The sequence below is a fragment of the Panicum virgatum genome, chromosome 2K, assembly GCF_016808335.1.
Source record: "Panicum virgatum strain AP13 chromosome 2K, P.virgatum_v5, whole genome shotgun sequence".
Classification (NCBI taxonomy): domain Eukaryota; kingdom Viridiplantae; phylum Streptophyta; class Magnoliopsida; order Poales; family Poaceae; genus Panicum; species Panicum virgatum.
The window spans coordinates 42,510,688-42,534,823 of NC_053137.1; the positions used below are offsets into that span (position 1 = coordinate 42,510,688).

A 24,136-nucleotide genomic window follows, 5' to 3' on the forward strand; every position below is an offset into this window, starting at 1 on the left:
GTGTAGTTGTGTTTCATCCATTATGATGGAAGTACTGGGAAGAACTTGCCAAGAAGAATGTAACGCTATTCACTCTTATTTCTGCACGAGTCTGTTTTGCTGCCACAATTGTCCACACAGATATATTATTATTCCTCGTTCCACACTTTTCTTATTTAATTTACATTACACCAAATTTATAAAAACGCAATAACATCTACAACAACGAATGGCAAGCTTGCCGAAACAGATGATAGTAGAAAGAAAATCAATAAATTTAAGGAATCAGCGTGGAAGTTTGTTTATTTTCTTTCTGGAGAGGTGCTTTCGTTATCTGTAACATACAATGAGCCATGGTTTAAGAACACCAGATACTTTTGGGTAGGGCCTGGTCATCAGATCTGGCCTGATCAAAAGATAAAGTAAGTAGAAAACAGGCCTTCTCTTCCTCTTTCCAATTTTTGTTTTCCCCCAACAAGATCCATGCTTCGACATTGAATTTTCCTTCTTCCAGACTGAAGCTCAAAGCTGTCTACATGTACGCTGCTGGATTTTACACATATTCAATCTTTGCTCTTCTGTTCTGGGAAACAAGACGTTCAGATTTTGGAGTTTCAATGTCTCACCATGTAGCAACTGTTGTTCTGATTGTTCTATCCTATATTTTCAGGTATGTTTCTAGAAACTTTTTATAGGGGTGTGTGACTGCCATTCTATTACATACTGACGCCAGCATCATGACCTCTATTTGTTGTTATTGTGCCTATTAAACAGATTTGCTCGTGTCGGCTCTGTTGTTTTAGCCCTTCATGATGCAAGCGATATATTCCTAGAGATTGGGAAGATGGCCAAGTACAGTAGCTGTGAGTGGCTGGCTGTTGTGGCATTTCTTCATTTTGTTGCGTCGTGGATAATTCTTCGCCTCATTATTTTCCCTTTTTGGATTCTAAGAAGCACAAGGTAAACAACAACTCAGCTTGTAGGTTCTCTGGCATATAGTGCTACATCTGCCATTCATCACTGTACTTTAAAGAAGCATTAATCCACAAAAATCGCTGTAGCATATTTTGTTGATTAATGGTCTGATCTCATATCTTTTTTCCCAGCTATGAAGTCCTGCTGACCCTGGACAAGATAAGCATCGATTTTACGGTCCCATATACTACTATGTTTTCAATTGTCTTCTGTTCTCACTCCTAATTCTTCACATATATTGGTGGATACTGATATGGCGGATGCTAGTTAAACAAATTCAATCGAAAGGACGCATTGGCGATGATGTTCGATCCGTGAAAGAGCATCTAGGCCCTTAGTGGGTTTTGGTGTATTGATTGACAATACGATTAAAGGACTAACTTGTTTGCATGAGATTATGAGCAGATATTTAATTTGTGGAATGATATAGCTCATGTATTACAAGCAAATGTGGATGTCCCATTGACAATTATTATATGTGACAAGCTAGAATGAGAAAGAAAAATGGAAGAGCAATGTATTCATGTGTAGTATGAAGGCTCTAATATTGTGCTGAAGCTTGTTAGTTTATGTGGGACTCAAAGTGGCATGCAAAAGTTGTAAAAGAAAATAGAGCAAGGTATTCATGGTTGATATAAAGGCTCTAATATGCGAAGGCTTGTTTCGGATGTATATGACAAGCAAAACAAGAAAAAGGAAAATGTGAGCAAGTGTTCATGATTGACATGAAGGCTCAAATATCTATTAAAGGCTTATTCGACTTATGATAGAATTCGTATGACAAGTAAAGGTTATGAGAATGAGACACAATATGTTGTTGCATAGTCTCAAATTGGAAAGACTTGTCGTATGAGATGAATATTATTGTACAAGGGAAGCAAGCAAGAGAAAAGTGAATGAGACATGACTTGATGTGTATATGTTATCTCAAATTATAAGGCTTGTATAAAAGATTGAATTGAGAATTCAAATTGACAACGAAGATTTCATGCATGACACAAATCAATATGAGTTCAAGATGGACGGCTAGGATAAAGGTAGAGGACCGAGAGGCGTGTTTCAAGAGGCTACGCAAGCGACGGCTTGGGGGGAGCAAGGAAACCGATACGGGTCAAAATACCGGAGATCCTAGAGTCATAAAGAGCTCTATGTTGAAGAGTGTCATTATTTGGAAAATGGGAGTGACTTGTGAATCAAAGATGGATTCCATTCTTGTATGAAGGAAGATTCAAAGTCACTAGCTCAAGCAGGCATGCTCACTGAAATTAAGGATGCTGACATCCTCAAGATATTGATTGAAGAAGTTCGGTTTGATCAAGACAAAGCTCAAGTGTTGTGTATGTCATTTTATGTGAACTTGAGTATAGGATGTCGTACTATCAAGAGGGATGCAACATCAGTGGTTTGACATTACCAAAAGTGCTCATAGCTATCCCATGTGAGAAAAATCAGAGAGAAACACTTGGGAGCAGAAAACCTACTTGGATCGGTCTAACCGGTCCAGCCGACCGGTCTGACCGGTCGGGGTCCAACGGCTAGTTAATTTGAACTGACCGGTCTGACCGGTATGGGGGACCGGTCTGACCAGTCTGAGTCTGACAGAGCAACGGCTAGATTTTGAAAGAGGGGTATTTATACTCCACACCCTCACCCATTCGTGGGTGCTGATGCCATTACATTCCAGAGCCATCTCTGAGACGTGAGAGCACTTGAGAAGTCCTCCCCAACCTCTCTTTGTGAGATTTGAGTGATTAGAGTTGAATCCTTTGAGTTGGGTTGAGTGAAACTTTTGCTAAGAGAGCATTTGAGCAGTAAGAGCATAAGCCCTAGCTTGAGCACTTGCGGTTGTGTTGCCAACTTGATTGAAGCATCTATTACTCTTGGAGGAGAAGCCTCCTAGACGGCTAGGCGTCGCCGGCTAGCTCCCAAGCTTGTGGTGAGCAGCGGCAAGTTTGTTGCAGCAGCAAAGGTGTGCCACAAGGGCACATGGTCAAATAGTGGAAAGGAGGAGATAGCTTGACCTTGTGGTCGTGATAAGCTTCATCAACAGAGATTAGGATTCACACGTGGTGAACGTGGTGAATCCGAACTTCGGTGAAACAAATCTCTGTGTCTCCTTGCATTATCTTTATTTAGTTTGCCTCACACTTTGTACTCTAGTTTTATTTGTGCTTCCGCTTCGATCTACTTGGTTTTGTTGTTTCTGTGTGTGCAGGGTTAAGAAATACTTTGTAAGCACCGAAAGAAGCACCACACCAAGTTGCATTTGTGCTAGAGCTCGTAAAGGGGAGGATTAACACTTTTGTGCAGGTTCTGTGTAGGACCGGTCTGACCGGTCTGCTCAACTGGTCTGACCGGTCTGAGTGTTTGAATCCTGTTTCTAAGCCTAGTACCGGTGTGACCGATCTGCCAGACCGGTCTGACCGGGTGGTTGCTGATAATTGTGTTAAGTGCTTTAATTTGCAGGATTAATTTTAAACACCTATTCACCCCCCCTCTAGGCGATATCACGCGATTAAGGTCCTTTCAATTGGTATCAGAGCTACGGTCTCCGGATTGAAGCTTAACCGCTTAGAGAATCGCGAAGTCGACACCACGTTAGGTACCGCTTGAGCTACTTCGTTGTGATGGCTCAAACTATCCTTCTTGGTCTGCTCATGTACTTAATATTCTAAGGACCATGGGTCCTTTCTTTAAGCGTGTTGTCAAGGCAAGTGTCCTTCCCAAGGACGTTGATGATTTGTCCAAATTGTCAACCGAGGAAAAGGAATGGTTGGCTTGCAACCACCGTGTCACTAACCTCTTGTTTGAGTATATGGACAAAGAACTTTCAGATTCCATACAAGAGGAGAAGTTATTGAGAAAGACACGAAGTGAAGCTCATCTTCTTTGGAAGTTCTTAGAGAGGATATATGAAGATGAGAGTGAAAATAAAGATCAAGAAGACGAAGAGGAGTCACTAGAGGTGTATTCTATTGAAACAATAAATACTCATCCTCTTGTGACTTCTCACGATGATCAAGGAGCAAGATCAAAGAAGTCTGCTGGTTCCCTATTGGAACCGGTCAGACCGGTCCTATCAGGGTGCAGCACAAAGAAAGCAAGAAATGCTCCCGTAGGCGATCAAGACAAGTTTCAGTTGTATCAGCATCCTCAAGTGATGTTGATCACCAATGCTTGATGGCCAATGGGAACAAAGGACATGTCCAAGAAGTTGAGCCAATAAAAGCTATAAGAAAGGAGCTTGAATGTCTCAAGCTCAACTATGACTTCTTGGTAAGTAAATCAGAAGCTTCCTCTGCAACTTCTTCACATCGTATAGATTCATTGCAGAAGGAAAATCAAATGCTCAAGGCTAAATTGGAGAAGCTCTCTAGTGATCATGTGACTCTACAAGGAACTCATATGGAACTTGAAAAATCCTATGAGAAGCTTGTGGAATCACATGTGATGATTGAAATGGCTCATGAGGTTGTGATTAACACGGTAAAATTCTATGAACCTCTCACACACACTTGCACATGCTCACAAGTTCAAATTGAGTTGACTTGCACTAAACCATGTTGTTCTCAAGCAAGCCAATCTAGTATTAAGCAAGTGTTTGTAGAATCTTGTGATAACTTCGTAGCAGAAGAAAATGAAGATCTTATGTGTGAAGTAAAAAGACTCAAAGAAGAAATGACCAAGTTGAAGGGCAAGGGGCAAGTGAGACCATCTCAAGATAACCGCGATCCCGTGGTGAAGAAGCTTGAGATGGGCTCAAACTTCACTAGCTCAGCTCATCAACTAGGTCAAAAGAGCATCAAGCACAAGATTCCAAGAAAGAAAACTCTAGAACACATCAAATGTTTCAAGTGTCTAGAGAAAGGGCACTATGCAAGAAATTGTCAAATTAAGTCTGATGAGGAAGCTCAATTATCAAGAAATCAAAAAGGGCTTATAGAAAATAGAATGTGCCATGGACAGCAGTGCAGGCCTGACCAGACCGGTCAGACCGGTCCAGGCCAGTGCAGCTGCTGGACCTCTCAAGAAGCCCACAAGAAGCACCCTTGCACCCAAAAGGACTACTGATGCCCAGAAGTTCAAAATACAAGTAAATAGCACCTTTGTCAAGCTCAAACATCGAATTTGCTATACATGTCGAGCAAGAGGGCATATGAGTAAGGATTGTCCAAATGGTAAAGTACTCAACTCTAAACTTGTTCAATATAACTTTGCTAGACTTGGAAGGGACAAAATAAGTACTTATGCTACTAAAATAATTCAATCACCGAATGCTAGCATAAGAGCTATTTGGGTTCCCAAGTCGATTGTAACTAATGTGGTAGGGTCCAACAAGAGTTGGACACCAAAGAATGCTTGAAAGAGTTTCAGGTACATGGAGATGCATTGGAGAGCTTGGTTCTTTGAAGTTTATTGTGTATTCATGTCATTGACCAAGTTCAAGAAATAATCTTGCATATCTTCATCCAATGCTATCTCGGTAACTTGTTTTTAATTTCAAATTGCATTAGTCTCTTAACTCTTGGAGAGTACTAGTGTGTCACTTGTGTTGAGCTTGGGACATTCTAAGTAAGTGACTAAAGCATTTTTCTTTGAGTTACTCCCCATTTTGCCGTGAGATGCGTTTAATGGCTCTTGTGTAGAGCAATGTCTTGAATAGTGCAGGTAAGCAAATATATCTAATAGGAATTCATTGATGCAAGACATGAACCAATTGAAGGTTACTGCAGTTTAACTGGTGTGGCCGGTCTGACCGGTCCATAGGGCCGGTTTGACCGGTCTAGACCAGAAAACTGCAGCAAACTGAAGAAACGAGAAAGAAGCTATGTGAGAAAGAGTCCTTCTCAGTGCATATGCTTTATAGGCATCTCTTGGGGTCATGTATTTCAGGCAGTAAGAGAATCTAGCACAATTTCAATTAAATATCCTTCTATGTACTTTATGACCAACTTGTTAAAGTAGTCTCTCCTAATCTCTTAATATGGATGAAGTGCATATAAAAGAAATTCAAAACTCTTATGCACTTATTTAGGGGGAGATCACTTTACAATTTGTGTCTTTGGGACTAACATTTTCTTCGAGTGAATGTGTAGTCTCTTATAGTGTTGATTATGCTCTTTATGGATTCAATATAAGTTAATATGAGTTTATTCATCAATTGGATTAAATATTGATTGACAAAGCATAATCATGAAGTACTTGTGCTACATTGTACACTCTTTCTCATCTATAAGAACTAGTGAGTGTTTCTAAAAGTTTAAGCACAAGTTTAAGTGGCTAAGAGGCAAAGGTATGTTTTCTACTCATTATGCTTTACCTTTGAGCATCTAGGCCACGTATTAATGCTAGTGTGTGCATTTGTATGCATCAAGCTCAAGAAATCTTGTCACCTAGATACTTAGCTAAAACCTTCCTAATTGTGACTAAGTGTCAATCTTGTGTAAAATTGAGTAAGATTTGTGCTAAGCTCTCTAGTGTGGTGATAGCTTGTCTTGTAGCATGTTATGAGTGTTATAGGATAGATGTTCCTTCGAAAGCTCAACTAGCATGATAGGTTGTGTGTCAAATTTGAAAATATTTGGATCTTGGTCTTTGTGACCATATCAATCTACTTGTGACTATAGTTCTCATTGATTGTTTGATGGCTAGTCACAAGTAGTGAGACCTTCTCAAGTCCATAGATCTTTATCCTAAACACTTCTCTCATCCAAGGACCGGTTATATTTGGAAAATCATCTCTTCCTTGGAAGTGACAAGGAGCTCTTGATTCGGAATTATGTATTCATCAAAATACTCCTTTCTTAGTCATCCACCTATCCAATTCATGGTTTGCACATAAGGTCAGAAAATATGAATTTTTGAAAGTGCTTAACCATTTGATCAAGGAGCAATTATTCTAAAAAAAACTTTTTTGTGATCAAAGTCCCGGATTCTCTGGATATTTTCCCGGATACTCTGGGCTACACCCGGATACTCTGGAAATTCACCTGGATAGTCTGGATGGGATTTTTTTTTCTTTCCTCGCACTTTAAGTGCGATCGGTCTGACCGGTACGTCAAACCGGTCTGACCGGTCTAGCCTGGCAGTCACCCCTTTTTACCCTCCTCACGGGTTAAATAGTGAAATCTTTTCATTTTTACCCCTCCACCGACACTTCCACCCTCTTCTTCACCGTGCCTTATCTTCTCACGCGCTCAAAGGGCCCCCATTGGCGATTTGGAGTTCTAACTAAGGAAGAAGAGTTTTCTCTTGGGGATTTGGTGCACATCACCGGCCTGACCGCTCTCCCAAGGCGGTCCTTCGTTTTCCTCTCAAATTTTCGGCGCTAAAGGTACCCAATGGCTTGTTTTTCATCGATCTATCTATCTAAGCCATAGATTTGAAATACCTCTGGTAGAACAACTCCTGCAACATCCTAGAACCTGCCCCTAGAAGATCTTTCAGTTTTGTTGGATATTTTGGAAGATATCACAACCTAAGGTTAGACTGGCCCGACCGGTCTGACCGGTCGATCCGACCGGTCTGACCGGTCTTACCAGTGAAACCCTAGGTCGTGATTCTGGACAATGTGTTCAACACATCTTTGCAAGAATGGATCTAGATCTCCATAAAAATATTCATGATCAAATCCTTGCTTAGGAACTAGTTTTGGAGCCATTGGCTCTGCTCTGAGCGATACCGGTCTGACCGGTTTTTGAGACCGGTCTGACCGGTAGGACCAGAACAGACCCAATAGCTGCAATTTTGGTTCCTAAACTTTACACAATACAATGCCTATCTATTCCTGTGGTCTCATATCTTTCTAATTCATATTTTTGGACCCAGGATCTGCAACAAAATGGCAGGGGGGCGTGAGAGGAGAACAAAGCGCAGATTTGATAGTGGCGGTACAAATCAAGATGAGAGCGGTTCTAGTGGCACCAAGGTGATCAGCGGAAGAGAGTTGAGGCCTAGGGAGAGAAAGAGATCAGCAACAACATCTATTGATGACATAGTGGAGGAAAGTGAGCACACCTCTAGTGATGAGGATAATGTGGAGGACTCTCCTTATAGGGTTGAGCAAAGAAGTGGGAAGGCTCCAGCAGAAGAAAGCAGCAGTGAGGAAGAAGAAGAAACTGCTGGAGATGATGAATTAGAAAAGGAAAAAGACAGGGAGGAGAATCTCATCTATCCTATTATACAAAGGCCTATCAGACTTGGCTCCAGAAAATGTGTTGATTATTATGGAAAGGGAATGACAAGGGAGGTGAAAAGGTGGAGAAGCATTGATCCTTATCCCGAGCCAAAGAACGCAGTTGATCCTAGATTTCACACCTTGTTCCAGCAGGACTTTTATGAGTCAGTTATTCTGAGGGACAGAAAGATTGCCATTGAGGTACAGTGTGTTGACTGGAGGAGCGTGGAAAAGACTAATGATCCTTTGTTCCAACATATTATAGATGCATGTGAGAGCAAACATGTCAAGGATCTCATGGGATTTCAGAAGGATTGGAACAAGGAGCTTATTGCCCAGTTTTATGCCACTGTGCATTTTGGATATCTGAAAGACGATAGGGCCATGTTCTGGATGACTGAAGGAAACTACTATAGAGTTACTTTTGCTCAGTTTGTTCGTGTGCTTGGACTTGACAGGCATGATGCAAACAGGCCCAAAATTCATAACCAGGTGGCTCTCCCAAATGAGGAAATGAAATTTATGTATCCTAGGAGTGAGACAGGAAATACAGGGAAAGCAACCGGACTCTACACCTATTACTCCATTCTAAACCGGTTGCTCAAAAACACCATATCTCAGAGAGGTGGAAATCCATCAGACATATCTCTTCATGCAAGGAATTTGCTGGCATGCTTTGGGACAAATGGAGAAGAATTCAGTGTGGCTGATTATATATGGGAGGAAATTAAATACATCTCAGAAAACCCATTGAAGATCTGTGCATATGCGCCATATTTGATGGAATTAATTGAAAAGGCGACAAAGACTACATATCAAACCGATGTAAAACATGAGTCTTTTCGTCCTAAGATGCCCAAGCATAGAAGGGAGCCATCACCTCACAGATACTCAGAGCCTGAGGATGATATAGTTGTAGAAGAAGAAGAGGGAGGACAGCACGCTCAGCAGCAGCAGCCATCTCCTGGTGGACTGACTGGGACCGGTCTGACCGGTGCCCAAAACCGGTCTGACCGGTCTCGGCATGAGCAGCACAAACACAGGCACGGCTCCACCTCTCCCATTAAGAAGCTAATTAATTTGTTTGTGGGGATATGTAAGAGCCAGAGAGATATAGAAGTTGAGCAGCAGAGGCAGTGGAGGGCTAGCAAGAAATAAAGAGATTCAGTTAAGATGATGCATAATGCAATGAATCTACAACCGCCTCGCTCACCCGTTTCTCCTTCACCTCCTGAGGCTGTAATCCCATCTGTTGAGGACCGAGTTCAAGGATATGTGGACTCCGGATACTTTGAGCAGTATGGTAATATCTTCTACCCGGATGTCAGTGGTCCCTCTCAGGCACCTCCACCACCTCCAGGAGAAGGAGTGTTTGGCACATTCCCAGGGCATTTCTGTGAAGGAGAAGGACCTTCACATGAGTCATCTCGACCTTCTGCAGCAGATCAGTTTGCCACTCGATTATCCGATGCTGTGTTTGGCCACCACTGGGATGATCATTCCTCTTTAGGTGGAAATGGAGGAAATGGACAGTGATGGGCAGCCTGGTTTCTTCTTCCAGCCCCTTTTATGGTGATGGATGACAAAGGGGGAGAAGAACAAGATTAAAGCTTAGGAAGAGAACCCTGAAGCAGAATACAAAGGGGAGAAGAACAAGGACTAAAGCTTGAAGAAGAGAGAAAATTCAGAGTTTTTTGTTTTCTGTTTCAGACAGACCGGTCTGACCGGTATAATGGACCGGTCTGTGCTTTGGAGCTCTGAAATTTGTAATAATCTCGTACTTTATCTAGTTTGTGGACTTGAGGACATTTGTATTGTGTGTTAATGAGTGTAATAGACTTAATCATTCTATCTAAGTGATATTGTGATAGTGTGATGCAAATTGTTTGATGTAATGTTTTTGGCTGGCTGTCTGGGGCAGACCGGTCTGACCGGTCTGTGAGACCGGTTTGACCGGTCGGCACCGGACAAAGTCACTTTCTTTTCAATTTGATGAACTGAGTTATCCTGTCATATGCATCACGTGTAGAATTTTTGTGTAGGCATACATACATTTTTTCACCCCATGGATGCTGAGATTTAGGGGGAGTTCCATCTTTCTTTGATTTGTGCAACATTGGCATGTGAGGCCAAATTTGTTGAGTTTTATTCTTTTGCACAAATTAAGGGGGAGCTCGAATTAAATCTGAGAATTCAAAAGAGTTATTGAATATCTTTTTGTAAGCTTTAATCGGTTTGTCATCAATCACCAAAAAGGGGGAGATTGAAAGAGCATCTAGGCCCTTAGTGGGTTTTGGTGTATTGATTGACAATACGATTAAAGGACTAACTTGTTTGCATGAGATTATGAGCAGGTATTTAATTTGTGGAATGATATAGCTCATGTATTACAAGCAAATGTGGATGTCCCATTGACAATCATTATATGTGACAAGCTAGAATGAGAAAGAAAAATGGAAGAGCAAGGTATTCATGTGTAGTATGAAGGCTCTAATATTGTGCTGAAGCTTGTTAGTTTATGTGGGACTCAAAGTGGCATGCAAAAGTTGTAAAAGAAAATAGAGCAAGGTATTCATGGTTGATATAAAGGCTCTAATATGCGAAGGCTTGTTTCGGATGTATATGACAAGCAAAACAAGAAAAAGGAAAATGTGAGCAAGTGTTCATGATTGACATGAAGGCTCAAATATCTATTAAAGGCTTATTCGACTTATGATAGAATTCGTATGACAAGTAAAGGTTATGAGAATGAGACACAATATGTTGTTGCATAGTCTCAAATTGGAAAGACTTGTCGTATGAGATGAATATTATTGTACAAGGGAAGCAAGCAAGAGAAAAGTGAATGAGACATGACTTGATGTGTATATGTTATCTCAAATTAGAAGGCTTGAATAAAAGAATGAATTGAGAATTCAAATTGACAACGAAGATTTCATGCATGACACAAATCAATATGAGTTCAAGATGGACGGCTAGGATAAAGGTAGAGGACCGAGAGGCGTGTTTCAAGAGGCTACGCAAGCGACGGCTTGGGGGGAGCAAGGAAACCGATACGGGTCAAAATACCGGAGATCCTAGAGTCATAAAGAGCTCTATGTTGAAGAGTGTCATTATTTGAAAAATGGGAGTGACTTGTGAATCAAAGATGGATTCCATTCTTGTATGAAGGAAGATTCAAAGTCACTAGCTCAAGCAGGCATGCTCACTGAAATTAAGGATGCTGACAACCTCAAGATATTGATTGAAGAAGTTCGGTTTGATCAAGACAAAGCTCAAGTGTTGTGTATGTCATTTTATGTGAACTTGAGTATAAGATGCCGTACTATCAAGAGGGATGCAACATTAGTGGTTTGACATTACCAAAAGTGCTCATAGCTATCTCATGTGAGAAAAATCAGAGAGAAACACTTGGGAGCAAAAAACCTACTTGGATCGGTCTAACCAGTCCAGCCGACCGGTCTGACCGGTCGGGGTCCAACGGCTAGTTAATTTGAACTGACCGGTCTGACCGGTATGGGGGACCGGTCTGACCGGTCTGAGTCTGACAGAGCAACGGCTAGATTTTGAAAGAGGGGTATTTATACCCCACACCCTCACCCATTCGTGGGTGCTGATGCCATTACATTCCAGAGCCATCTCTGAGACGTGAGAGCACTTGAGAAGTCCTCCCCAACCTCTCTTTGTGAGATTTGAGTGATTAGAGTTGAATCCTTTGAGTTGGGTTGAGTGAAACTTTTGCTAAGAGAGCATTTGAGCAGTGAGAGCATAAGCCCTAGCTTGAGCACTTGCGGTTGCGTTGCCAACTTGATTGAAGCATCTATTACTCTTGGAGGAGAAGCCTCCTAGACGGCTAGGCGTCGCCGGCTAGCTCCCAAGCTTGTGGTGAGCAGCGGCAAGTTTGTTGCAGCAGCAAAGGTGTGCCACAAGGGCACATGGTCAAATAGTGGAAAGGAGGAGATAGCTTGACCTTGTGGTCGTGATAAGCTTTCTCAATGGAGACTAGGATTCACACGTGGTGAACGTGGTGAATCCGAACTTCGGTGAAACAAATCTTTGTGTCTCCTTGCATTATCTTTATTTAGTTTGCCTCACACTTTGTACTCTAGTTTTATTTGTGCTTCCGCTTCGATCTACTTGGTTTTGTTGTTTCTGTGTGTGTAGGGTTAAGAAATACTTTGTAAGCACCGAAAGAAGCACCACACCAAGTTGCATTTGTGCTAGAGCTCGTAAAGGGGAGGATTAACACTTTTGTGCAGGTTCTGCGTAGGACCGGTCTGACCGGTCTGCTCAACCGGTCTGACTGTTTGAATCCTGTTTCTAAGCCTAGTACCGGTATGACCGGTCTGCCAGACCGGTCTGACCGGGTGGTTGCTGATAATTGTGTTAAGTGCTTTAATCTGCAGGATTAATTTTAAACACCTATTCACCCCCCCTCTAGGCGATATCACGCGATTAAGGTCCTTTCAATCCGGTTAGTCATCTTTCTCTCTTTTTTCCTTCACGGTGTTAGCTCTCTCTTCGGTAGCATCTTCTTGTCGATTTACTAAAAAGAACTTAATCTTGCACAGATTCTGAAGGTGAAGATGAGCATGAAGATTAACTTTTTAGGTTGAATGCTTAACTCAAGAACTATGTCTGGTGTTCCCTACAGCAAGGCATACCATCTGAAACCGTCCCCCCCCCCCCCCTTTAGAGAAGACATGCAGATATTAGATCTCATTAGACCGTATCATTCTTTCAGCATCAAAGATGGCAACCATCATCTGTGAATTTCCTCTGAAACCACCTGCACAATCATGTCCTTATATTAAAGAAAAGTGCTTTATGTTTTTCAGTCGATCATCATTTGTAAAAGATACAGAATAATCTCCTGTTCATTCATTTTTGTAACTATACAGTTGATTTTGATTTCAAATCATGTAATCTGCTACAGCAACTCAGTGGTATCTTGTGTATAATCCATTATGATGGAAGTACTGGGAAGAACATGCCAAGAAGAATGTAACGCTGTTCACTCTTATTTCTGCACGAGTCTGTTTTGCTGCCACAAGTGTCCACACAGATATAATACTATTCCTCTTTCCACACTTTTCTTATTTAGACCAAGTTTATAAAAATGCACTAACATCTACAGCAACAAATTAGTTTCATTAAAACCAACAATAAAATATATTTTTATATGGTGCATTTATTTGGTATTGTAAAAGTCAATATTTTTTATATACTAGGTCATTTTGATTTAGGATAAAGCGAAAATGGCACACGTATGGGAACGAACGGAAAGATTATTTTTTTAAAAAAAATTCGAGAACCTGATAAAATTAAAAAAAACTAGAGAACCTGACATATTTGTCCACAATCGTAGGCTTTTGATGCTGTTACATATATTGTATAGCAACTTTTGATGTTCACTTGACATTACATGATAACTGAGTAAAGCCCGCGCGAGGAGTCTGTGATCTACTGCTTATCTCGTTGTTAGACTTGCTGTGGTGTTTCCTCTGTTTAGCTCTGATAGCTTTTTGGTCTTGAACTCATGGTGCTTCCTGGTAGTTTCCCAGTGTCTGTAGGGCCCTGTGTCTCCCGGCCAGGTTTGCGTATTCTGCGCCTAAAATGCTGTATCTGTTCTTTCTGTGGAGCATCAACAAATTACTCATACTCCATACCTAAAACATATACTCTCTATTACCCATAATTTTTGTGTTTCTGATAATGGTTGTTGTAGCAGACTACAAAAAATTTCAGGAAAGTGAAATCTTTGCAGGCATTCAGCAATCAGCATGGACACTTCTTAGAAGTTAATCGCTTAAGCAGAACACCAACCTGCCAAGAAGCAGGCAAACTAGCTTAGGCCATCTGGCCCATCTCAATCCCCAGGTCACCAGAAGTGCAGCAAACAAGGCTAACCTCTAAGTTACAGTGCACCCTGTAGTAATCCGCTGTCGAGCAGCAAAAACTACTAGTTTCTTGACCACTCTGTGAATGGCGACGGTGAATCGCCTACCGGGAACTAAGATGCAATATTCTCTTTGCTGTCTGATTGCTACATTCTGGAGCGAATGGAAAGGAAAGCAGAAAATTAACAACGCACTGGGTGGGAAATTGGTGACGATGTGGCCGTTCTTATCCCCAGACACAAACCCCGACCCGGCCCCCTGCGGCACCTCGAGCGTCCTGCCTGCGGTTGGCATCAGTATTCAGGAGTTCAGGCCTACGGCCTACCTCACGGTTGGTGACGCACGTCGCCGAGGAGGAGATCGCGATGACGAGGGAGCCCGCGGCCGACGACAGCAGCAGCTGGTCCGCCGCCTCGGCCGGCCACGGCGCGGGAGAGCGGGAGGAGCTCGAGGCCGCCACGCACGCGAGGTGTCTGAGCAAGTGGCGCGGGGAGGAGAAGAGGCCCAGAACTGAATGGGCCCATAAGGGCGTCTTCATCGTCCAACCGTATATGGGCCTTCCTAATATTTTCACGTGTCCAAGGAGGCCCGTTAGGCCCACTGTGGCTCATCATTCCTGTGCAAGTAGTGGTGAGATCTCAGCCGTCCAACCTAGGGCTCGCGGCTCCCCCCGCCCGACCATAAGTACCCAACCCTAGCCCAAAATCCTTCCCTCCACCGCAGACTCTTCCGCCGTCATCGCGTCTCCTCGCTAGGTGCGCTCGCTCGCCGCCGCCGCCCTCCTCCTACCCCTGCGTTCCGTGCTGCGAATCACTGCGCGCGCGCCGGATCTTGCTGCGCCGGCGGCTACTTGTTCTTAGTCGATCTGTTGTTGCGTTGATGTGCAGGTAGGTAGGAGAGGAAGAGGGCGAAATGGTGAAGCACAACAACGTTATCCCCAACGGGCACTTCAAGAAGCACTGGCAGAACTATGTCAAGACATGGTTCAACCAGCCCGCCCGCAAGCAGCGGCGCCGCATCGGTGAGCTCATCACTTCTCCCCTCCGTTTTAACCTCCACTTTGTCACGATTTGAGTGTGCAATCTCTCTCTCGCTCTCTCTCTCTCTCTCTCTCTCTGTTTTTTTTTTTTGCTGTTGTGAGAACTGAATCGAAGTCTTATCAGGGTCCCGTGTTATGTGTGCAATCTGTGCGATCAGCTGATGATAAAATAGGCTTTAGATGCAGTTCAGAAGTAGAGGCCTAGCAATAAATAGTCCGTCTTGTTCTGTACAGTGCAATTGTCTAATTGTAATTGATAGACAATCTGCGCCACCTTTAGCTGCTTGCAATTTGTTACGTTTGGTCTTGTGTTGGTTGGTAAAGGTGCAGTTAAAAAGATACAGTTTGGTAGGCATATTGACGCACTAGAAATCCTTGATTGTGTAGTTTGTCATCCTGAAAATAGTAGCATCCAGTTAGCTGTTCCTTGCCCCTGCATAACACATTAACACCTGCACTTCGCAGCAAGGAGCATCATAGCTACTTATTTGTTTCCATGTTATGTCTATTATGTTAACTAATTAGTTTGTTAGTTCAGGCATATATCTAGCGCCAATCATGATGCTTTGAGATTTTAAGAGGTTAAGCTTTGTGTGTATGTGATTATGTGATTTGTAGTACGCCAATCATGATTATGTGATTACGTGATTATGCTACCAATTAACGAATCAAATAAAAATCCCTTGTTTTACTAGATAATTGCACCCGTGATGCCTCCTTACCGGCAGCTTGTTGTTATGTATTAATTTTTTGTTTATATTTCTCATACTAACTGACAGCTTTCTAATTCAACCCTGCTATGTTGTGTACACAGCTCGTCAAAAGAAGGCTGCGAAGATATTCCCACGCCCAACTGCTGGACCTCTTCGCCCCATTGTCCAATGCCAAACTCTCAAGTACAACATGAAGTCAAGGGCTGGGAGAGGCTTCACTCTCGAGGAGCTGAAGGTGATACATTTGTTCATTGCGCTTCCCTCCATCTGAGTTGCTGTTGAGCCATTTTTTCCTTGAATCTCCTTGTTTGTTTTAATGGTTCTACTTTCAAATAATTTGCTGCTGTTTGTATACCTCATGCGTAGCATGCGTTATTTTTGTGTCAACTTCAGGTTTTCATGCTTGCTCTGTAAGGTAGATGTGTTCTTTTGCATCATGGCAGGTCTATTAATGTTTAGCTTGGAATTATTTCCTTCCATGTCAGTTTTGTTTCAGCTATGGTGGTACAGGCTAGTTTCCTCAGTTATTATCCTCTCCATTATCTAGTTGATTGCTGATGGGCCACTCTTTACTCTCCTTTGTTGCTTAAAGTTATTATGTTGTGATTGCAGGCTGCGGGCATTCCGAAGAAGCTTGCTCCAACCATTGGCATTTCTGTGGATCACCGCCGCAAGAACAAATCACTTGAGGGACTCCAGGCTAATGTCCAGAGGCTGAAGACGTACAAGGCCAAGCTGGTTATCTTCCCAAGGCGTGCTCGCAAGGTCAAGGTATGGCTAGAATCTGTTTCCTGAATGTATCTTGAAGACATTGTCCTCACACCTTATGAGTTATGTCATGATCCCTGATCATCTACATCCATTGCAGGCTGGTGACTCTACTCCTGAGGAGCTTGCCAGCGCCACCCAGGTCCAGGGTGACTACATGCCTTTTACTCGTGGTGAGAAGCGCTCGGTTGAGGTTGTGAAGGTCAGCGATGAGATGAAGTCGTTCGCAGCGTATGGCAAGATCCGCCTTGAGAGGATGAACAAGAAGCACCTTGGTGCCCGCCAGAAGAAGGCCGCTGAGGCTGAGAAGGAAGAGAAGAAGTAAAGTGACCATCGGATATAGTATCTTCTAGTTGATGCTACAGCCAAGGGCTTGTTCTAGGTTTTGTTTTGTTCCTGAAAGTAGAGACCAGTGGATTGTTTTGGTGTCCTTGTACTGTTTGATACCTGGTACGCATTTGCTGTCCTCTTGCGCATCTGAATTGCTGTCATGAAGTTTACCTGTCTGAAATTCATTGTAGCTGGTGAAGTTTGCCTGCATGAGATTTGTGGTGTTAATGTTGGGGATTGTCGAATCGATTAGCATGTGGATTCATCAATTGTTCCACCCTCCTATTCGTGCCGTTCTGGCAGGAAAACTCAGATTTTGGCCGCCCGGATGGATGTCCAAGGAACCTAGTTTTCGGCTGACTTGTTTGGGTTCAAACATTTAGTGCTTGAATGGAGCAGTAATTTATGCACAAATCCTGAATGATTGACAAACTAACTTCTATTTGTATAGAAGCTGTATCCAGTAATTTCAGCTGCTGGGACTAGTAGGTCCATGTTGTTCGTCCGTCACTGGCTTTGTTACAGTTGATGTAAGAAGTTTTTTCTCCAGATTCTCCGCCTCCTCACGCTCCCTGCGTTCATCCTCTGCTTCATGTACTCTTGTTGTCATAGCTTCTAAGATGGTGTCTCGCAGCTCAGATATCAAGCCTCCGCACACCTTGTTCTCTTGTTCGTCACCAACAAGGAATAGCCGTTGGTCAGGCCCTGATTCCATTGGTAGGTCACTAGCTAGCAGCTTCATGTCTACTGAAAAGGGATTAAGACAAGAAAAGAAGCCGTCATTGAGCAATGCACTCATCTGCTCACTGTCTTAAGCAAGTTGGGATCATACATAAGATTTCTTCAAATAGTACTAGAAGTAGAGTTTAAAGATCACTAACTCCATGTGCAAAATAGTGCCAGTGAATTTGAAGAAAAATAACTTTGCCTGACTTGTATATCATTGAGGAAGAAGCACAAAAGGGGCATTTAACTCTGCTTCTGTACCATTTTTTCAAACTTCTGTTTATTCAATAAAGGCCTGAGATCTCACCATAATTGTGCATACATAAGCATCAGATATTCAATCTAGCACATTTTTCTTCTTGACCTGGACACTTAGAAGACCCTTTCTTTCTGATCATTTGATGGGGAATATGAGGAAACACCGTTTTCCGCCCAGCTTAAATTTGAAGTCCTTCAATTTAGGGCCTCCTCCAGACATAACATATGCTCAGACATCAGTGCCAGTTAAGGTTGCACCCGTGACTTCAAGGATTTGCAGCAGATGTATTGGGCTTTGTCATAGCCATCCAATAAACCTTGTCAGGGTTTATGGTTAACCTTGCACGTGCATACATGCCCTATAAGACAAAAGGCACATACTTAAAATAATTTGCTCCCCCAAAAAATGAGGCATCACCTGTCAAGTAAAGTTGCACTCAGATCCTTAAATTGCCAGTGACATCATTTCATGAGTGTTCAACATGATAAAAACAACTGAGAGTGAACCCAAACATTAGTCACGAAAAAACTAGCAACAGGCTATATTGTCAGGAAATCAAAACAATAATTCCAGCTAACATGAACTCTGCAGTCACGTTCACATTTCTCAGACATTTCATATTCTGTTTGCTGCAGCTGACTAGACTGGCACACTCTGCATTTTCTCCACAAAGTAATTGGACTAGGGTACAGGAAACCAAAATGACACAAAATGATGGCAGAGCTAATATGCATGTGGACACCTGATGCATGATTATCTGCTATTAATAAGATCATCTTGCAGGTTATAGGATCTCTAATTGTTTCCCTACATGGTAAGCTGCTGTCAGCATAACAGGCTAACAGCTCTATTAATATCCACATGGTAAATTCCCATCTAATACTTATTCCTAATTAGGCATTATGGATCTGTTTGGCAAACCAAAATTGAATAAAACGCAATGCTTGTGATATGAAACATATCTACGGTAATTGATTCTTAAGCAAATTAAGTTCAAAATCGAAGTAATTGCCTGAGGTAGTTCAAAAATGTGACAGCATACCCCCAGAAGGCCAGAAGAGAATCTCAGCGTGTTTAGTATAAGTACGTAACATCTGGGCATGTCGCTCAATCATATGATCCATATAATGTATTGCTTTTATCAAGGATGACATCAACATTATATCATATGATCAATGGGATGGTCACTTAGTGCTGTTCACCATTTCTTTATCATGAATATAACCCGGTGGGACAAGGACAGCAAGCTGAACCACCAGAACAGCCGAAGTGATACCGATATGGTGGATGCTAGTTAAACAAATTCAATCAAAAGGACGCATTGGCAATGAGATGATGTTCGATCTAGTCAGTGATCTCTCTCTTTTTCCTTCACGGTGTTAGATCTCTCTTCGGCAGCCTCTTCTTATCGATTTACAAAAAAGAACCTAATCTTGCACAGATTCTTAAGGCAAAGATGAGCATGAAGATTAACATTTTAGGTTGAATGCTTAACTGAAGAACATAGTCTGGTGTTCCCTACAGCAAGGCATACCATCTGAAACCGTTTTCCCCCCTTTTACAGAAGACATGCAGATATGAGATCTCATTAAACCGTATCATTCTTTCAGCATCAAAGATGGCAACCCTCATCTGTGACTTTCCACTGAAACCACCTGCGCACTCATGTCCTTGTATGAAAGAAAAGTGCTTTGTGTTTTTCAGTCAATTAGCATTTGTAAAAGATACAGAATAATCTCCTGTTCATTCATTTTTGTAGCTATACAGTTGATTTTGATTTCAAATCATGTAATTTGGTACATCAACTCAGTGATATCTTGTGTAGTTGTGTTTCATCCATTATGATGGAAGTACTGGGAAGAACTTGCCAAGAAGAATGTAACGCTATTCACTCTTATTTCTGCACGAGTCTGTTTTGCTGCCACAATTGTCCACACAGATATATTATTATTCCTCGTTCCACACTTTTCTTATTTAATTTACATTACACCAAATTTATAAAAATGCAATAACATCTACAACAACGAATTAGTTTCATTAAAACCAACAACAAAATATATTTTTACATGGTGCATTTATTTGGTATTGTAAAAATCAATAGTTTTTATTAACTAGGTCATTTTGATTTTGGACAAAGCAAAAATGACACATTGGAACAGAGTGATTAATTGTTTTAAAGAAAAAAACTAGAGAACCTGACACATTTGTCCACAATCGTAGGCTTTTGATGCTATTACATATATTATATAGCAACTTTTTTGATGTTCACTTGACATTACATGATAACTGAGTAAAACATTAGATCGATGTCGATAACAACCTGAAAGTTCTACAAGGAATCAATATTGCTCATATCCAAGAATTGAATGATGTCAAGCATGAACCCATTTTACACCATATTCATTTCGTGTAACAAAGAAATAAGACAAATGGAGACTACAAGCTGGTTTAGGACAAGTATTTTGCGATGAGCTTGTCAACATGAAGAACTACATCACCAATGTGAGGGCGCATTGCAGGTTGAGGCTGAAGCATCCAGATAACAAACTGGCGAAGTTCATCAGGATAAGGAGGGTTAGGTCCTGCTGGCCACTTCAGCTGCCCATTGACAATGGCAAGTTGCAGACTTCCTTCAGATTCACCAAGAGCATCCACAAATGGTGAAACATTATACCTACAAGGAATCAATGTGATATCAGCCATTTATCAAGCACTTAAAGTTCTATTTCATTTGTGGACATGATACATGAATTATCTGAGTCTGTTGACTGCATAACAAGTTCAGCAAAATGGTCACTTTAACTTAAGCAGAGAATCTACTGCAAAATGCTAGAGCTGTGCACAGAAACATAATTAGAGTTAAAAAACTTATCCTGTAAAACTTCAACCAGACAACCACCCCAAGGGTATCGCAAAAGGCACATGATAAATTGTTGTCGAGAAGTGTTCATTTTGAATTTATGATCGGATAATCATTCTTTCAGTACAAAATTGAACATGTTTATCAGTGTTCCTGAAAAAATTTGAAAGCCAAATGGAATGCAAGGAACCCGATAGGATCATCGCAAAAAGTCAAATATATAGTTATAAAATTATAGTTATGTGCCCAAGAAGTTTTAGACAAATTTGTCAAAAAAATAGACTAACACTTAAACCAATAAGGGAACTGAATCTGGGGTTGGCATATTAGCTCATGCAAACAACAGGTAGGCTTACATGATTGCATAAAGGGTGCATCCTAGAGACCAGATGTCCGTCCTCTCATCAATATCAGCATGGCTTGGGCAGTCCCATAATTCAGGGGCACGATAAGGTGCAGAGCAATGCTCAGCAGCCCATTCCTACACAAAACAAGATACGGGTCAGCAATCCTTAGACAGTGATAGCTTTCAATGCACCAAGATTTCAAATTCTTCTAGCTAGAACAGGAAGATTCTAAACTCTGGAATAAGATCAACTGTCTAAAGATTACCCAGCCTTGCAATTTCACTAACTTATGGAAAGAATAAACTTGTAGTAAGCTTTTCCTTCTTATTTTTGGTTTGTGCAGAATCACATAAACTTGTTTTTACATTTGAGTACAAAAAAATGGATTCCTAGACTATGGAGACACATATTTGAGATTATATGAAAAATGAGAACACAGTTTTTAAAGAGTTGTCTTATGTGAAAAGAAATACTAGAAGCTAATGCTGACAAACCTGCAACTGTAACGCCTCAGAGTGCGAGCGGATTTGTTTTCTTGCAGGCCTTGCACTTCCAAAATCCATTAAAGTTGCAACAGGTGCTTGTCCTTTACGACGGGTTATAAGAACATTACCAGGCTTCACATCGTTATGGGCATATGGAGGATCAAAACTGTGCATGTGCTTCAGTCCTTCACACAACTGTTAGTAGCATTCTATCAGCATGAAAAAGAACAACGGTAACCATTTCCCACGCAAGTTATGATATCCCATTCTACCAATACAGGAAGATAACTTTGATGCAGTAAATTTTAGAAGCCTATAACAAACCAATAAGATTAGAGTTCTACAAATCTTACAGCTTCCTCTTCCAGAGCTTTCCCAATTTATTATTGCATGAGGCATACATGATACACATGAAACAGAAAGCATGTTGTTACAAATGAGCTATATTTGTACTCAAATAAAAAAACAAATAAACAATGCAAGCTAACAAACAAAGTAATGCCAGCATTCTTTTATTTCAGAAAAATTATGAAGGACTTACATGATAACTTATTTCATATTGAACATTGGTCGCAACCAATTGTGATTATAATTCCATGAAAACAATATCAAAAGTAGTAATGGCAACATCATTTATTTGAATATAGTGATCTAATCTAATCAATGGACTGACCTGATGGAATATTTGCAGAACGTCAGCTGTTGAATAGAATTCCTTTCTGGACAGCATGATGTTAGCATTGTCCAATAAAGTACCGTCCAAATGGACAGGAAAGAGCAGGTAGGCTTCATGGCTCAAATCTCCCTGTGGACTCTAAACATAGCAAGGCAACAAGCCTTCTCAACATAAGTTAAAACTTTTTGAGAGAAAAAAATAGTTCAGTAAAACATCAAGTCCCCTAACCAACAAAACATTTTTATTTGACAGTACATCACTACAGCAGACTATATACACATTTGTAATCCCCCTTTTTTGCTACATCTCTCACACACACTCCCTCTGTTCCAAATTTTAGTTCGTTTTGGCAAATCCAGATACATACTATGTATCTAGACATAGTGTATATCTAAGTGCATAGCAAAATCTATGTATCTAGATTTGCCAAAATGATCTAAAATTTGAAAAGAAGAGCATATAACATATGAGAAATAATGTTTTAGAACATATTTTTGAAAAAAAATGCACCTATATAATGTCTACAAATGACGATGAAATTAGTCGAACTCAACATATTAATAAATCTTGCACATAGTTTGACATCTCAATGTCCAGTTTCTTATAGCATCGCTATGCACATGCAAAGAAAAAAAATAAGGCAAAATAGATTACCTTGACGGTTATTATGGCATGATCAAGAAGCGGGAACAGGTTGGGGTGATTGAACAATGACGACACGCGGATCTCCTCCTTCACCAGATCCAGCTGCTCCTTGCTCTGTATGAGCACCTTCTTCATGGCATACGTTCCATCCTCTGAGATTGGCACGCAAAGCAAAACATATTTAGCTGTGTTTGTGCACTGTAAGACGCGGAATTGAGGAACGTCCGCTCATTTGATCACATCATCTCGGAACCGAAGAGGGAGAAGGACCGAGATACGTTAGAGCAATCAAGAATGGAGAAATCACAAGCTAGAACCACGCACGAATCCTAGCAATATATATTCATTTTGTCCCAATTTCACGAACTGATCCAGCACGCTGAGACGGAATCACGAGCTCCCAAAGGGGGGCCGAGGGGGCGGACTGCGGGGGACCTGAGACATGGGCGTCGTGGCGCTTGGCGGGCGCGGCGTCGGAGGCGGGCTGCTGCTCCTTGACGAGGTAGACGAAGGCGAGGCCGCCCTCCCCGATCTGGCGGATGACGCGGAAGCGGCGCTCGTTGATCCAGACGTCGGCGCCGCCCGTCGCGGCGCCGTAGATGGTGTTGAGCCCAGAGAAGGAGCAGCCCATCCTCTGGATCTGGCCTCCTCCTCGGCGCCGGCGATCTCCCACGCCGCGCGTCCCGTGATGCGGTTGGCCCGGTGGTTTGGCAGGTCAGCCTCAGCCACGTCCACGCGGACAGTGACTTCAGGATCCTGCTTCTTATATAATAATCTTAATCCTATGCGACGGACAGAGAGAGCATGCCTTTTTCGTTCTTTATTTAAAAAAAATGAACTAAATTCTTTTTTTTTTGCGATTAAATTAAATTGGTCAAATAAAAGAAGCAACATAAAAAATACTTTGAAATGTAATACACTGCTGGAGAAAGGCACATCAGTGCCGGTCACAGGACGGCTTAGTGCCGATCCCTGTGGCCGGCACTAACGTGACAGTCGTTAGTGCCGGCTACTCTGACCGGCACTAACGTGTGCATGTTAGTGCCGGTCCGAAATACCAGCCGGCACTAACGTGCCCGACCCCGCCTGCCTCCTAGCAGTAAGGTTAGTGCCGGCTGGTATAACTGGCCGGCACTAAATGTTTTTTCTTCTTTATGTTTTTTTTCTTTTTCGTTTTTATACATATGGCTATGCGTATTTCTACCGTATGTGACTACATAGTCGTACTCTTTGCATTGCACAGTAATATTAGGACAG

The 24,136-nt window shown here is 41.8% G+C and overlaps 2 protein-coding genes and 2 pseudogenes across 2 annotated transcripts; 2 read left to right on the forward strand and 2 right to left on the reverse strand.

Annotated features, from left to right (window-relative positions):
* The first annotated feature begins 407 nt into the window (after positions 1-407).
* Positions 408-1,292, forward strand: LOC120695323 (annotated as a pseudogene).
* A 13,374-nt stretch (positions 1,293-14,666) lies between these two features.
* Positions 14,667-17,109, forward strand: LOC120678048 (60S ribosomal protein L13-2-like). Its single transcript, XM_039959210.1, has 5 exons — positions 14,667-14,786; positions 14,919-15,052; positions 15,885-16,018; positions 16,396-16,554; positions 16,652-17,109. The coding sequence occupies exons 2-5, from the start codon at positions 14,944-14,946 to the stop codon at positions 16,874-16,876; spliced, it is 627 nt and encodes a 208-aa protein (XP_039815144.1). The 5' UTR covers positions 14,667-14,786; positions 14,919-14,943; the 3' UTR covers positions 16,877-17,109.
* A 239-nt stretch (positions 17,110-17,348) lies between these two features.
* Positions 17,349-19,960, reverse strand: LOC120695324 (annotated as a pseudogene).
* A 123-nt stretch (positions 19,961-20,083) lies between these two features.
* Positions 20,084-23,627, reverse strand: LOC120678042 (probable serine/threonine-protein kinase DDB_G0291350). The gene is made up of 6 exons (XM_039959206.1): positions 23,315-23,627; positions 22,889-23,031; positions 22,232-22,372; positions 21,568-21,753; positions 21,083-21,207; positions 20,084-20,540 (listed from the first exon to the last, which is right to left on the reverse strand). Exons 1-6 carry the CDS (start codon positions 23,508-23,510, stop codon positions 20,315-20,317), a joined length of 1,017 nt encoding a protein of 338 aa, XP_039815140.1. The 5' UTR covers positions 23,511-23,627; the 3' UTR covers positions 20,084-20,314.
* Between the last annotated feature and the right edge of the window lie 509 nt (positions 23,628-24,136).